This window comes from Triturus cristatus, chromosome 5_1 (genome assembly GCF_964204655.1).
Source record: "Triturus cristatus chromosome 5_1, aTriCri1.1, whole genome shotgun sequence".
Classification (NCBI taxonomy): Eukaryota; Metazoa; Chordata; class Amphibia; order Caudata; family Salamandridae; genus Triturus; species Triturus cristatus.
This window is the reverse complement of record NC_140587.1, coordinates 706656363-706672408: the sequence shown is the minus strand read 5'-3', so window position 1 is coordinate 706672408 and position 16046 is coordinate 706656363. Positions and strand designations below refer to the sequence as shown.

Below are 16046 nucleotides of genomic sequence, written 5' to 3'. Positions count from 1 at the left end.
AAGCCTGTTCATCTCCTGGTACCCCCTGGAAATTACCAAATGCATGACTAAGCCACACCTCACTCATGAATACCCTCAGTTGGGGGGATGCCACTTCATCTTCCTGTACAAATGAAGTCTTAGGGGTCCAGACTGGTAGGTCCGGAGCTTAGCAGGAAGAGGATATGCTACAGAATTCTGATGAACGACCCTGCAACTATGATATTTCCAACCCAGGAACCTTATTGCCTGATCCATGATGGCATCCCAAAGTAAGAAGTCCTTTACCTACTATAGAAGGGGGAATTAATCAAGGTGTTGGAGATCAATACTCTGTGTAGGTCAATTGAATGTTCTTTTTTGCCCAAAAGCCTTCATGAGATTTCAGAGTGCCCAAAATCTTCAAAGATGCAAAACATTATGTATCTTTTATTTAATTTATTTATAAAGTTTTATATAGTGGAAACATGACCTGTGAGGGTAACAGAGCACTTTTCAGGTTGGTGAAGTAAGAGACAAGCAAAGACAAGTCGCATGATCTGGAACAACATCCCTATAATCACTAGGATTTTCCCAACCCTGCTTCCATTTAGGAAAGAGAGAAAGACACACCTCTTTAAGGAACACGACATTACGAAGCAGTAACAGTCCAATTCCACTCTTAGAAACCTGCATCCACAACATTTCTTGACATTGTGTGACCTGTAGTATTTTTACTCCCACATCCCACTGCATCTTGTCAGCCAGATAAATCTGCATGTTTCAGTGAAACAAGACCACTTCTAGTTAACTCTAATGCTCTTTGATCTGTCATTTTCTCCACTAAGGTGGTCGACCCAATTCTTAACCTATTTTGTAATGGAGGGATACAACACATGGTTTTCATAGGCAATTAGCTGACTGGTGTCCAATCAGTCTTAATGACAGAAGCTGACACAGAAAGGGCCACTGATTTCTTCCAAGCCTTTATTTGTCTCATAAGGAGGTCACACCACCAGGTAATTGAGTTCCTACGATGTTTTCTATTATATGGGGCAAAAGTTTATACAAAGAGAAGGGCAATTTTTCCACTTGCAAAATTAAAGAAAATTCACAAGAAATGTCTCCAGACAAAAAGCTGTTACAGTGTTACAATGGCTGATTGTGCAGCTCAACTATTTCCCCTTGGTATATTTCAGTCAGAATGGAGAACCTAAGATTCCCAGTCTTAATTCTTTTATTCCACATGAATACGCTTACTTAGGATATTATATACATGCCACACCTTCCTGAAAAGTGACTTCTACAATTTAGGAGCTTATTACGATGTCCCGCACAACATCATAATAAGCCCCTAAATTGGGAACAACACAACCTTAGGTCGGCGTTTCTGACCACAGTATTTGGATGCGACTGCCCATAGCGGATTGGAAACATCCATTTTTCAATGGAAGCTTGTGCGGCGGGCAGAAAAGGCCTGCATCACAAGTTTCCAATGAAAAATGTATGTTTTGAAACATCTCTGCACTGTGTGGCAGGCACCACGAGGTGCCTGGCACACAGTGCAGGGATGTTTAGGGGAGCACCATAGGTGACCCCCCAGACCACATTGATGGCCAGGAGCGAAAGGGGCCCTACTAGGGCCCCCCAATGTCGCTTTCCAACAGCCTTTCCAGATGAGAAAGGCTGACATGGAATCGAAGGGCTCTTTGAACCTGTCAGACAGCGTTGGACGGTCCCTTCACCTGCTACCTCCGACCGCACACATTGTAATGCGCTGGTCGGACCGCAGCAACAGATGGCAGTCATACTCAGCCCCAAAGTGTCCTTTATCAGATCTTTACCTTGACATATACTTCTAGGTCTCTTCCTTGAGAAATTATTTGGGGGAACACTGTGTTTCAGTTAATACAATGTTTCCATTTGTTCACTGACATTAGCAGAGTTCTTTGAATGTAGTTCAGAGTCACAGTGAAAGGAGTCTGGGTTAAGTAGCAAAAGAGAAATGGGACTGCTTGTGCGACAGTCATGTGCTCCTCACAGTCTCATTCACAAACATATTTAACTGCAGGCGAGAACAGAAAATCTGTCTTTCCTTGGAAACATGCTTTGTACACATTTAAATGTGCCTTTTTGCTAATCTGAGGACTACAGGTTTAGCACATTTTCATACTAGGAGGCCAGTTTATATTTTGTCAGATGAAGGTAGAGCAATAAGGGTGACGGAGTAATTTACTCCATCACCTTGACTGCACCCCGCCCACCACATCATGAAATAAACGCAAAGCTGGCATAATTTCTTAAACCATTGCCAGTAACCACTGTCAACACAGTTCCTGTCAATAATGTTTGCAGTTTGGTGTAGTGCTCCGTCAACATCACGGACCCCTGCACCAAACTGTTTTCATTTTTCAGAAACAAAATCTCAAAGCTGGATTTTCTTTTTGAATATGCCCCCCTTGGTACGGGAGACCACTGCTATTTCTAAGGGAGCAATCTTTGTTTTTTACTGCCCGTTACCGCCTAGGTTTGCCTGGCGGTGACAGGCAGTAAAAAACAGCTATGTGTCCACACATCATAATGGGGCAGATGGATAAATAACCAATTCTCTGATGGCCCTTAAGTCATCGGGACGTTGAAGCTCTTTGGCCACAGCAAAGACGGAGTAGTCTCCACCGTGGTCAAACTATGGTCCGTACTATTTTAGAATTGGCGGGCGGACCATAATGTTGATGGTAAGCCTACTTTGTTGCAATGGAGAATGCTTGCCGTCAACATTTAACTCAGGCCCTAAATCTTAATGTGATCAATGTTTCTGCGTTGTAGTATTTAGCAAACAAGCTTCCGGTACATTGTTCCGTTCAGAAGATTGTAAATTAGTCTAAACCACCCTGTGGTTTCTGCCCTCTTTTTTAATTCCCTGAAAAGTGTCACGAAGTGAATGATCTGGAGATTTTTGTAAGAGTTTAATCTGTAGATCAAACTTGTTTTATGCTCGGGAATTGTTTCACTCTTTTAAAAAATAAACTACACATTTCAGGCTGAATTCCTCTCAGTTACAACCTCTATGATCTTATTGACCAGAACATCTTTATGGCTTCCACGCTTCCATTTATGCATATCAGTGCATATTTTGCTTTGCACATGAGTGCAGCTGACCGGGTACAGGTCCCCTGTACATTGAATACTATCCCTACATATTTTATTTAGGGATGGTTAGCTTACATGGGTTGAAGCTGTTTTACCCACACTAGGCCCCTTGCCCATCCCTGACCTCTAGGGCCTCTTCATTATCCACATTCAATTAATGGCCAACCAAACTCGGTTGCTGCCACTTCAGGCGTTCTGTATGGAGACTGTTAATTTAGAGTCATAGATAAGAACATTACCAGCAAACAAGGAGATGCTATTTGATATGTATCGCCAACTGTGATACTGAGGATATCTCCATTTGAACTGACTACTTTTACCAGTGCCTGAGGTTGGAGTCAACAAATAATTGTCTAATGCTATCCCAGCATGTCCCATCTCTACTGAAGCATATTTAGCCTGTGAAAACCGGTTGAGGAATTTAGGGGCATATCAACAACAACCGGTGATAATTATTGCTAAGCGCACTTAACGCTAGGATAATTATCGCCGGCTAGCGTGGATTTTTATCGCTGAGATAGCGTGCTATTAGCAACGCTTATCTCAAAAGCGATAAAAATCCTCACGCTAACTGCCTAACGTGAGATTATCGCTGGAAACCCAGCGATAATCTCACGTTAGCTTGTTGATAGGGACTCACAAACTTTGCCATGATATCCACCTTCCATAGGATATCATGGCTAAGTCAGTCCTGAAGCAGGCGTAAGGAAAGTAGCGATAACAGGAGTTATCGCTACTTTTCCTGCCGCTATGCTTCATAGCGTGGGGCTTGATGATAGGAGAAATGTCGCTTAGCGACATTTCTCCTATCATGCCAGGTCAGGAACGCCCACTTTGCATCTCATTAGAGATGCAAAGATGGGCGTTAGGAATCCCCACGCTAAAGCAAGGTTTCACGCGTTAGCGTGACCTTGTTAATTAGGAGATAATTTAGTATCGCCTCCTTGTAAATATGCCCCTTAGATTTCTATTCTGTTTGTTATAAATTTGGTGAAGATCTAGTGAGTTGCATAAAGATACTTTACTGGTCGGCGCCATTTGCATACTTTCAGATGTTTAAACAATTTGGTTATTATTGAAGTCACAGGACACAGCCACTTCAGACTTTGGTTTACATATGTACAAACATTTTTAATCCCTGTAAGAGGTAAGGGTGTAGTGTGACCTTGTGCGCTTCAGAAAGTGAGGAATAAAGCCATTTGAACCCAACACTTTCCCTCTCAGTAATATTTTGTGTTTCCTCACACAGCCCCTACAGCATGGGCGCATTCTATTCTGGGTTTATCGGAGGCACAAGTATATTTCCTACATTATTATTTCGCTGGGCTGCAAGGGTTTACATCTCTCGATCATTATATAAAGACTGATAAAATCACTCAAGGGCTACTCGCTACATCCTTAGAGTCAGCAGTTAATTTATTTATGCATGATTACCCAACAGCCAATATTGTTGTTATTGTCTTTTCAGCAAGATGGATGGTCAGTGGCTTACTATAGTTGTTTCAATATTTATAGTAATCTCTCATTATTTATCTCAGTTTATCTATTTGATCATTACAGGTGGAATTTATGTGGTCCATTCTTTAGACACCTTTGCTTAGCTATTTGTGCGTCCAGTTTTTCCTCCTTCGTTTTTGCTTTGGTAAACTATGTCACCTCTTAGGACTGCCTTCAAAATGTCTCAAAGTAAAACTCAGTATGGTTCACATTATATTCTAGATAAAGGGAAGCTTCTTTCTTCACCACTTCAGTAATCACAGGGAAATTCTACAGTGTTGTATGTTGCCCAAGAGATTGTTCTATCAGCCTTTCACCTAGTAAAGTTAGTGGAAAGTAGTTCGACTGGTACAAAGCTTTGATTTGGCATTTGCACATGTAGCTATGATTGAACATTGCACCAAGAGCAAATCAATGCGGTAATACAAATTGTGCAGTGCCAAGTCAAATCTTAAACTATTTTGTGCAACGAGGAAAATGTATGGTGTGCAACAGGTTTCATCTATACCCAAAACTGACTGATTCAGAGCAACAAAAAAAAAAAACATTCGGCTGATTTTGCAGTTGTAGTCTGCCTCTACTACTATAGAAAATCTTCTAGATGGCTACATGTTATGTTGTCATTACCCCCAGGAATGGCAACATCAGAATCTCTGGAAGATTATCACATGATATGGTGGCGACTTCAGCTTATATCTTTGTCAAGAAAAAAACATTGAACAATGTTCGAATGAACATTTATTTCAACCCTATGACTGTTGACATTCTGCCCTAAAGTCATGATCTATGAATACAATGTAAAGCATAAGCATCAATTTATTGTGAGTTGTGCCCATAATGTCAGCAAAGCTTTTCTTCATAGGGTGGTGAAGAAGTCGAGGTGTATCCCGCTGTTGAAGTGGACTCAAGTGTGTGGGCATAAGAGAAACCTGTTTTGGGGAAACAAGCCAGGAGAGGATAAAGCTTTGACTGTTCTCGCTGGGCAAAATTTAAATTTTGGTAATGAGTCAGCACATAAAGTTCTCATGCTGGGCGGCATAGAGGCAATCAGTGACATAGGCTTGTAGACACACGGTGAGAACAAATTGACAAAATCTTATTAATATCGAAAAAATTATTTTAGAAGCTGAATGAAAAAATGGTGTCACCAAGGAAGGTAGAAAATAATGAGAAAAGTATGTCAACATCTTGATGGAGGCCCACAAGGAAAACATTGGCAAAACATGTTCTTTAACATCAAGGGTGTCAAACAGAATCACTCAGAAAGGTAGGTGGGAGTCATCCTTTGTCCACTAATCCATACTGAATGGGATATTATCGTGTTCTTTGGTTATGAAAAGAGGTTGCATGTAAAATAGAATGAGCTTATAGGAAATGTGCTGTCTGCATGTAGCATTAAAGTTAAATACGTGCAGTATATTTTACAGGATGTTGCATGCTTGCAGGACTGCTATTCATTGTTAATGAGGAGCAGGGGGTGAAAATAATCAAGATAATGTTCTCAGGAGTTTGGAGATCATGAGGTGAGAGACGGGCCAGGCCCCTGTGAAAAGTGGTAAAATGGCTAATCAGGAGGTTGGAGTATGTCTCATGTTGTATGTGAGAATGAAAAACAGTAATATCATCTGACATAAATTTGTGCCGTAACCATTGTTTACACTCATAAAAACAACACGTGTAACTAACAGTTCATAACACTCAATGGGAGACTCCTGAATATAGTCTTCAAATCCAATTTCAAATCCTTAAACACATGGATTGGCTTCGAATACTTATCTGTATCCAGTTTAGTCTTTGTCTTCAGAAGATAAAGACTGTCTTGAAAGATCCCAAAACTCTAACAGCAATATCGTTGCTGCAGCTACTATATAATCCTTCAACTTCCTAGTTAAGACTTCTACTCCAACAGTTCAAGATGTCCGCCACCACTGCAAGTCTCATGAAAGTCCAGCGTCTCAAGCGGACGTGTAGACTTCCACGGCTCTACTCTTGTGTCTCGTAAAGCACAATCAACAGAGATACAAAGCCTTTTTTCATGCAGCACTGACACTCTGGGCACAACTCTAGCCTTTTCTGCTTCTGAAAGCATGTACGTTCAAGAAGTTTGGAACCCACCACTATTGTAGGTCTTGTGAGAGTTCTGTGGCTCCATGAAACATCTAGTCATCCTTGGTTTTATGTGAATGTCTCAGCCAGTGTGTGCATCGCAGATGCAAAGCCTCTATCTAGGCAATGGCTACACACTGTGCACACCGCCAGCCTCTTCTACTTCTCAAAGCCCAACATTTATTAAGGTTGGAGTACTGTGCTACACGTAGGACCAGCATGAAGATGTAATGGTGGGCCACAGTTCATGATATTCACTGTACTAGGAGGCTTTCTATAGGGGTGGCATTGCTGATGCTTCCTCAGTTCTGGATGCAGTGTATAAGAGGGAACTATGGAAATTACTTCCTGCCTACTAATGAACAACATAAAAATCACCGGTACATCAGAAATGACGTCTTTGCAACATGGCATGACTCAGCTGGGCCAAGAAAAATTACTGTTTTTTGCTACCAGGCAAAAATGCCTGGTTTTGGTTTGTTCTCACAGCTTGTAAGGATAATAGCTTTGTGCTTTTTTCAGCATATCATTGCCAGGTTGATGAAAGGTATATTCTCTTCCAAGAGAGGATTCAGGAAAGGGATCAGTATACATGTGACTGTTGTCACTGAGCTGTGTGTCTCTACTCCATGCATCAGTTAGTCTCTTCCTATTGACCAAGATATCCGGGGAGGGTTCCTGTCTGAGGGGTATAGGTGATGATTCATAATTGGGACCTGCTCAAGCCTCCTTTTTCTTGACAGGAGAGAAGAGGTTTCAAGGTCACAGTCCCATTAGTAATCTCAGTACACCACCAATCTTGAATTAGGCACACAATATTCCATGTTTCAGATGTCACTAAATTAAAATAGATAGTGAAAATACAAATACGGAAGTTAGGGTCTGATTCACAAAGGTAACTTACACTTTTGAGCAAGTTGACTCTTTTGAGTAAGTTTGCTACTTTTTGGTATTCACAAACTGCACTTTTGTAGTAGGTTCAGCACTACACATGGCCAACCACTGCTAATGCAACCCGTTCCATAGCAAATAATGTAGGTATGGACTTAAAATAAACCCCCATCGGAAATAATATTAAATTAAATTATTTAAAATATAAATAAATAAAAATGAATGTGGAAAATGTATAAAATAGTACATATGTGTTATTTATTAATACAATATTTAACCAAATACCTAAAATAAGTACATATGTATAATGTAAGTATAAAATATTTAATAAACTATTCAAAATAGGTTATTAAATATGTATAACTAAATAATACATATGTACTAATTTTATGATATTTTTTAACAATAATGTATATTTAATTACATTTTTAAATATTTTAAATAATGTAATTGAATATTATTTCCTATGCATTCTTTTAGGTCCCTACCTCCATTATTTTCTATGGAAGGATGTTGCAGTACTACTGGTTGGCCTTGTGTAGTTCTGGACTTACTCCAAGGATTACTACAAAAGTGGTAACGTACTCAAAAGTGTAAAATTACTCACAAGTGCAGTGTACTACAGTAATAAACAAGCGTACATGGCTCAGTTATTACTATTTCTATGGCCCTCATTGGCAGCCTAGTATCATAAAATAAATAAGAGGGGCCTGCAGCCGTTGGAGCTGTACACAAGGGATTAGTCATATTTTTAAGAGCACGTGGCATTGTACACTACACCTTAGCGTACAGCAGAGATTACAAATCGGGATTTTCAAATTAAAAAACAAGACGAACCTAGAAAAGTAGACTGGCTTTTTTTACAGTCACCTATAGGTGTGTCAGCTATGCATGTTGCCACTGCTATTAAAAAACAAAGAGGGTAAGGGCTGGCAAGCAGGTGGAAGTTTATAATTCAACACCTGTAAGAGCATGTGAGAGGGACAGAAATCTAGAATTTGGGGAGTAGTGGAATTGAAGGGTTCATGGGGATACGGGGTAGAATGGAGATGTTTTCCTCAGTGCGGGTAACCTACAATGTGGGCGAAGGAAGGGCCAGACAGAAGTGGAGGTCTTAGGAAGAAAAAAAAAGGAGAATAAGGAGTTCAGGAAAATTGAGATTGGAGACCCTGAATGTGTGCATGCTTGCTGAGAAGAAGGTGCAGTATTTGGCAGGAGGAACACCGGATAGATTAGAGGTCTTGAAACTGCAAAACTTCTAAAAAATACAATACTCTGTTCTATCATCAATTTGAATTTGGGTCCTGGTACAAGACATTCGAATAAGGAAGCTACACGTATGCACAGCTTTAACAAATCGGCTGATCTAAAGAAATTATTTATCATATTTTTCATTAGCGTTTATTTATTTTTATTTATTTATAGCATTTGTAGAGCGCTCTGCAACCCTACGGGCATCCTGGCGCTAGGTACATACAGCTGAGAACCTGTTCAGCAGAAGGAAGCGGTGGACAGATACTGATCAGTTAGGTTTTTGGGCTTTTTGAGCAGAAATTTTGGGAAGATTTTTATGGGAAGATTTTTTTGGGAAGAGCCATGTCTTCACCTTTTTTCGAAAGGCCAACAGTTCATTTGTTTTTCTGATGTCAGTGGGGAGATTATTCCACAGGTGCGCTGCGGCAATACTGAAGGCTCTTCCCCCACACGTCGCTTTCTTGATTCTGGGAATACTGATGAGATTTGGGGAAGAGGATCGGAGAGGCCGGGTCGGCTCATACCAATTGAACTTGTTTTGAAGTGGTCGAGGGCCTAGCCCATGGACTGCCTTAAAGACAGTACCTAAGGATTTAAAACAGATCCTCTGATGTATGGGCAACCAATGAAGGTCGGCCAGGGCGGAAGTAGTGGAAGATCCTCGTTCCCAAGAGAGTGCCAGTTTGGCTGCAGCCGCTTGGATACTTTGAAGTCTGGAAATAAGATAGGCAGGGGATTCCAGCAGAAGAGCATTGCAGTAATCCAAACGGCTGAGGATGGTACTCCTAACTATGTTGGCTCTAGTCTGTGGGGGCAAGAGAGGTAGCAGTTTTCGCAGTCCACGCAGCAAGGCAAGACAGCAGCTAACCTGCTTGTTGATGTTAGTCTCAAGGCTCAGAGTATTACTAATAATGACTCCGAGATTCCTTGCTGAGTTCACGGGGATAGGCGAATCTCCTAGCAGCTGAGGCCAGAAATCTGTAGGTAGGTTTGTAGGGATTCTTCCTACTGCACAATGCAGTATTTCAGTTTTATCACTGTTAAATTGTAGTGAATTCTGGTTCAGCCAGAGTGACATTTGCAGCATGCAGGTATGGAAAGTCTCCAGTGAATTTGCCTGGGCTCCATCAAGAGAGATCGTCAACTGGGTGTCATCAGCGTAATTTATTACGCTGATGCCGTGACTTTTTATGATCCTCAACAGGGGTTGCATATAAATGTTAAACAGTATGGGGCTGATAGCAGACCCCTGTGGGACCCCATGCGGAACTTTAGTGAATTCTGATTGATATGGCGGGATAGCTACTGCCTGCCATCTATCCGTCAGGTAGGATCGGAACCAGTCAAGCACGGTTCCTCCAACTCCGATGTTCTTCAGTCTTTTTAACAGGATGACATGGTTCACCGTATCGAAAGCGGCGGACAGGTCCAGCAGAATGAGAATTGCTGATTCGCCCCTGTCCGCCCTCATGCGTAGGTCATCCATGACTGTCAGCAAGGCTGACTCAGTTCCATGAGCTGGTCTGAAACCAAATTGCTCCTCTTCCAAGATGACATTAGTTTCCAGGAAGAGGGCCAGAGATCTGCTGACCCAGCGCTCTATGATCTTTATCGGATATGGTAAGAGGGATATGGGTCGGTAGTTCTTTTGGCTGTTAGGGTCCAGATTTGGCTTCTTTAGTAACGGAGTCACAACCGCCAATTTCCAGTTTTTTGGTACGGAGCCTGTGAGGAGGGATTGATTACAGAGCTGATGCAAAACTGGGAAAATATCAGCCTCAAAATTCTTGGCCATTTTATGGGGAAGAGGGTCTAGGGGATCCTGATGACGTGTTGAGGGCTGTTCTGAGAAATTCCTGTTTAGAAGGGATCACAAAATTTTCCAAGCTAGCGTTTGGAGAGAAGCTCCTAGTAGATTCCACCAATTCACCTCTATTTGCTTGGTTGCTGTTGTCCTGCGATGTAAAGGTGGGCTTATTGTCCTGCGATGTGAAGGTGGGCTTACTATTCATTCCTTCGATTATTTTATTGATTTTTTCTTGAAAGAATACTGCAAGGCCGTCACAAAGTTCTTGTGAGGGCTTGATTTGGCTGTCAGCACAAGCAGGATGAGAGAGCTCTCTAATAATCTTGAAGGTGTCGCGGGACTTATTAGGACTTTTGATAATAAGATCTGCGAAATAGTTAGTTTTAGCTATAGTAATTTCCTTCTTGTATTGTAGAATAGTGAGCCTCCATCGTTCTTTCTCCTGATCTGAATAGTTTTTCCTCCAGAGCTTCTCTGCCTTTTTGCAGATGTTTTTCAAATCCTTCAGTTTGTCCGTATACCAGGGAGCGGAGGGTTTACCCCTTCTCTTGATTATTGTCCAGTTTCTTAGTTATCTCATTGCAAAATGAGAGATAGTTTGTCGTAACATCGTTCTCAGAGTTGAACGAGGTTCCGATGTGACGAAAGTCGGGCTTACCTTCCTCTTTCCTTTTCAACAGGTTCTTCCAATTCCGGCCAAGAAATGTTCTGGTCTGTGTCCTTACGGGCCCTGTATATACCAGGATATGTATATTAAAAGTGAGTAGGTGGTGATCTGACCACCCTACTGGAAGAATAGTGTCCATGGTCATTAGATCTTCTGCCGCGAATATTAAATCCAATATGTTTCCCTGTATATGTGTGGGGGTAGTTATCCACTGTTTCAACCCTAGAATTTGGCAGGATTGGGTGATGTTATTCAAGGCTGTGCGTAATTGGTCGCTGTCCCATAAATTAAAATCGCCCAAAATCAGCATCCTGCTGTGGGTGATGGAAATATTGTTTATGGCAGTGATCAATTCCTGCTGTTGTGAGGCATTAAAATGCCCCGGTGTTCTATAGCAGATGAGAGCTGTAAGGCAGTGTTCGGCATCATGTTTTATGCGAATCCCAAGGATTTCAACGCTAAAGGTGGCGTCGATATCCAAAGTTGAAATGTTTAGCTCCTCCTTAAAAATGATCCCCAATCCTCCTCCTCGTCCAGTATTTCTGGGTTTGTGAATGATCTTATATCCCACTGGACATGCTAAGCCTAACTCTAATTCTGATCCCGCAGCCATCCATGTCTCAGTTAAGAAGAGAATGTCTAGTTTATTGGACTCGATTAACAGCTGTATTTCCAAAGCATGTTTCAGGAGGGACCTAACGTTTAATAGTCAGTTTAATTTACAGAACGCACATTATAAATAGGCGGATATAAACCGTCTAATTAAAAAAATACTCTATGCAGAAATCAGATATACCATTTTCACATTTTTAATTTGCTACTTTTCCTACTAAACCTGGTTCGATTTGCTTCTCTTCTAATGTATTAACTGTTACTATGTTTGAGGAGTACACAACTGCTAACTATGTCACTTAAAAGATCAAAGGCCTAAAACACACAGTAAAAGCTACGCATTTCAAGTCATTAACACCCATGATGGCTTTTAGCGCTATACGCCTTCAAATTACATTACATTAGGCTACTTCGCTTTTAATAGGATGGCGACAATTACAATATTTTGTCATTACCTGTGTGCGATCTCTCACAGAGGCTTCCAGTGTCACCCTTTTCTCAAATTCATCCAAAAGCTTGTCTTTTTTATGCAGGTATATCCTTTGAAGAGCTTTATATTTGCTGGCTAACTTCCGGTTTTCTATCAGGCCTACATCCAGCACTGACTGCAAAGAGAATAGAGCATGATTAAAAAATATAAACTGTAACCGACAGACCATTCCCTTTTAATTAGGGGATGTACATTGTGCTTCTTTAGTTTACAAGTCTCCTTACAAGCTCAAAAAATGGAAGGGATTTTTAACATGCCTCTGTACAAAAATGATCCCTTGTTACATTTTAAATACTGTATTATTATAGAGAATTTGAAAAGAGCCCAAAGTGTAGTGTGTGTTGAATTTGTAATCTACTGGGACAACTTCATAGATATTTGTAACAAAAAAAATCAAAGAGACAGTAACTATTCCAAGCAAATGTACTGGCGATGCCTGATTAGGAACTACATTATTGTAGGAATTAATCACTTACAATCCAGAACAGGTGTCTCCAACGAGTAGCTCGTGAGCTACCAGTACCAGTGCAGCTACCTGTGAGTAGCTCTCCTGTGTTCAGCCCAGCCTACTAATATAGAGGCTTTTGCTTGGTTGAATTATTATATGTATGCTCAAATTTAAAAGCATGTTCTCAAGATGAAAATGTGTCTATTTTCAGAACTCATAAGCCGATGTTTGGCAAAAAATAGTTGCATTTTCAAAATGTTTTTTAAACTATTATTGAGTTGGGGAGGTTTATTACTTACATTACCTTAGTGCCAGGTGGATGGCTGCTATGGCTTTTATGTATTACCCTTGTACAGTAATTTCAATTTCCCAGAGGATTTTTTTCACATTAGTGATGGAAACCCTGCCTCATGCACTTATATGATCACTGCAGACAATCTTGGATGGGGTGGTCACTATTATATCACTAATATTAGTAGCTCGGGATGATTTACATTGAACATAAGTAGCTCCTACTACAGAAAAGGTTGGAGATCCCTGATCCAGAATAACATATTACAAGGGTCATCTGATGACCCTGTTTTCTGCAGTGCGCCAGCCCTGAAGGGGTCTGTGCATTTCTTTTTGAAATCTTCAGCACATACATTAACTCTAAAAAAAAAACAGCTCAGAATTAGTACATGTTTTGTTGACAGCAGAGCTAGGAAACACCAAAAGACAATTTCTGCCCTGTGTAGTCGAACTACGCTGTGTTTTTTTAGTTGATCTGTGCACTGAAGACGCAAAAATTAAATTGTAATTGCAATTATATACAGCACACTACCCCTGACAAGACGTTGAAGCACTTGAAACATGCAGACCCCATTCTGCGCTAGTGCAGCACTGAAAATAATATGGCCTGTGAAGTGAGTCAGCATGGTAAAACAACGGGAACTGAAAGGTTACAACTTGCTTTGCCATAGGTGACATATACTTAGGTTTTATGAGAGTCTGGGTGCAAATCCCATAAAATATACCTGCCTTATAAGGAAAAATACTCTACCCGGACCAGTGGAGAAAAGCATACAGTCAGACAGGAATAGCACACAGAGAGTGATGGAGGGACTGGGTCAAAAATTTCACTTCCTCCAACCCCCTCAACTTATTGATTTTCCAGACAAATAAATCTTCTAGCCTGAGAAACTGGGGCCATCTTCTTATTCCCTAAGCCTACCACCTGAATCCAGGTGTTACAATCAGGCTGGTAAATGAGGGCTAGAGAGGCCACCCATGATTGCTCATGAAACCGGTGAAGGAGGCAGCCAATGCTACAAGACTGTCCGAAGGTGATGAGACGGGCGAGGGTAGCAGGTAGGCGCTGCAGACTACTTAGGGAGCATATTCCATCCCATTGGAAAATTAAACAAAAAATAATGTCTCATGAACAACAGGCTGTTGTTCTTTAGTTGCATGAGTCTCTATGGTCTTGGGTGGAGATTCCTATAATGGTCTAAACAGGCCCAGAGAGCAAGGTTGGTTTATATGCCCCCTAAGTGGCAATAATTACATAAGACTGGTGAGTCATTTTACTTTAAAACTTTAATTTACCCTGTTGATCCAGAGAATACTGTTACAAAGAGGAGAGATAGGGTTGTTGGGAAGAGGAAGACAGAAGACACTTTTCTCACTCCCTCAGACTGGCCATAACCGCAAATAACCCCAAATCCATCTGCATGAGGCAACGGTACTCTCAGTACTTCAAGTACCATAGGGATCGGAGCCTCCACTCCCGAAAGTAATGCCAGAGGAGCAATTAGAATAGCCATGAACCAGTTTAAATCTTTCTGAATGGGACGGGATAGCCGGCTTGATTGAGTGTGATTGTTTCTGAAACTGTGTTCACTTTCTGTGGCAATAAAAACTCACAAGAGCGATAATATCAACAATGTTCATTTCTGCTTCTCCACAGACACTCATCCATCTGCCCTCAGAATGATCCGTTTGGTCCACAGTTGCATTTCAGGGCAGATTTCACCCAGCACAGAGAGGTTACTACACCAAATTTGCCTTCTGTAGCACCAGAGAAGTCTGGCTTTAAACAGGGGTCATGGTTTACAGGGCATACATAGGTGAATTATTTGTTTACTACATATAATCTAGGAATGTGATGCCTTTAAGATAGTGAAATCATGAGCGTTATAGAGAATGTATGAGGGAAATGCAGATACGAGATGCTGGGTCATGTCTCACTCAGGTTTCTAGAGTGGTCATTGTAAGACTATTCCAGGGGTGTGAAACCTCTTCACAGTCATATGTTGACAGAGAGACCATGTATTTGCCATCTCATTGAATTTGCTAATAATGACCTTATAACCCAAGGTAGCTTCTATCAGATGAACTCTACCAGGTCCCTGAAAAGGGAAAGATGAACTTTGGCTTCCCAACGCAGTAGGATAAGAACCATTAAGCATAGATAATAGAAAATATGAAGGGAGGTCGAACTCATTTCCCTTTAGTCTCTAGAACCAATTATTGCTCAAACCTAAAGTATCACAGGGAGGAAGGAGGGCTCCTCTGCAAAAGCTGGTTCCACAGATTCACATGAGACAGGACAGTAACTTGAAACTAACTGCCTTCACTCGGATTACTAAATGTCCAGTATTTGTAAATGTCCAGTATTTGTAAAGCGCAAACAATTACACAAAGGTTTCAAGGCGCTGGGAGCCGTCAGGAAGATTGAGTGAGCTATTGCCCAGAGTCAAATCAAATCAAATCAAATATCTTTATTCGGATATTTACAAATAACCATAAAAGATGCACATCATCAAGTCAACATACTTTTGTTAAAAAACACAATCAAATTTACATAATACCCTAAAATCATCAATACATAAAATCCCAAAATGCGAGATCATAAAAAGCAGAACAATTAAGTGCTAAGGTTCATTTGTCGGCAGCCTTCTTGTGCCTATTAATGATTGTCTATGGCAGAGAGGATACTTTATAATCATAAAAACAAGGTAGCAGTCCTAGTAGTTAATCCTCTCCTCTGGTATTTCTTAGTCTAACTGCCAGTCGCAAAAAGTGCACAGTGCTAAATAATACAAATGGGTCAGCAGAGAGTTTGAGAAACAAGAGGGCCACTTTAGCCTGTCTAATTCCCGCGCGTTTCAAGATGTTTTTTAAA

The 16046-nt window shown here is 41.0% G+C and overlaps 1 protein-coding gene across 1 annotated transcript in view; it reads right to left on the bottom strand.

Moving 5' to 3' along the window:
• The window catches only part of CCDC178 (coiled-coil domain containing 178), a 1033935-nt gene that overhangs the window by 330708 nt on the left and 687181 nt on the right, over positions 1-16046 (bottom strand). Inside the window, exon 19 of the mRNA XM_085605687.1 lies at positions 12398-12547. Coding sequence (XP_085461813.1) covers positions 12398-12547 — 150 coding nt within the window. The remainder of the gene's footprint in view (positions 1-12397; positions 12548-16046) is intronic.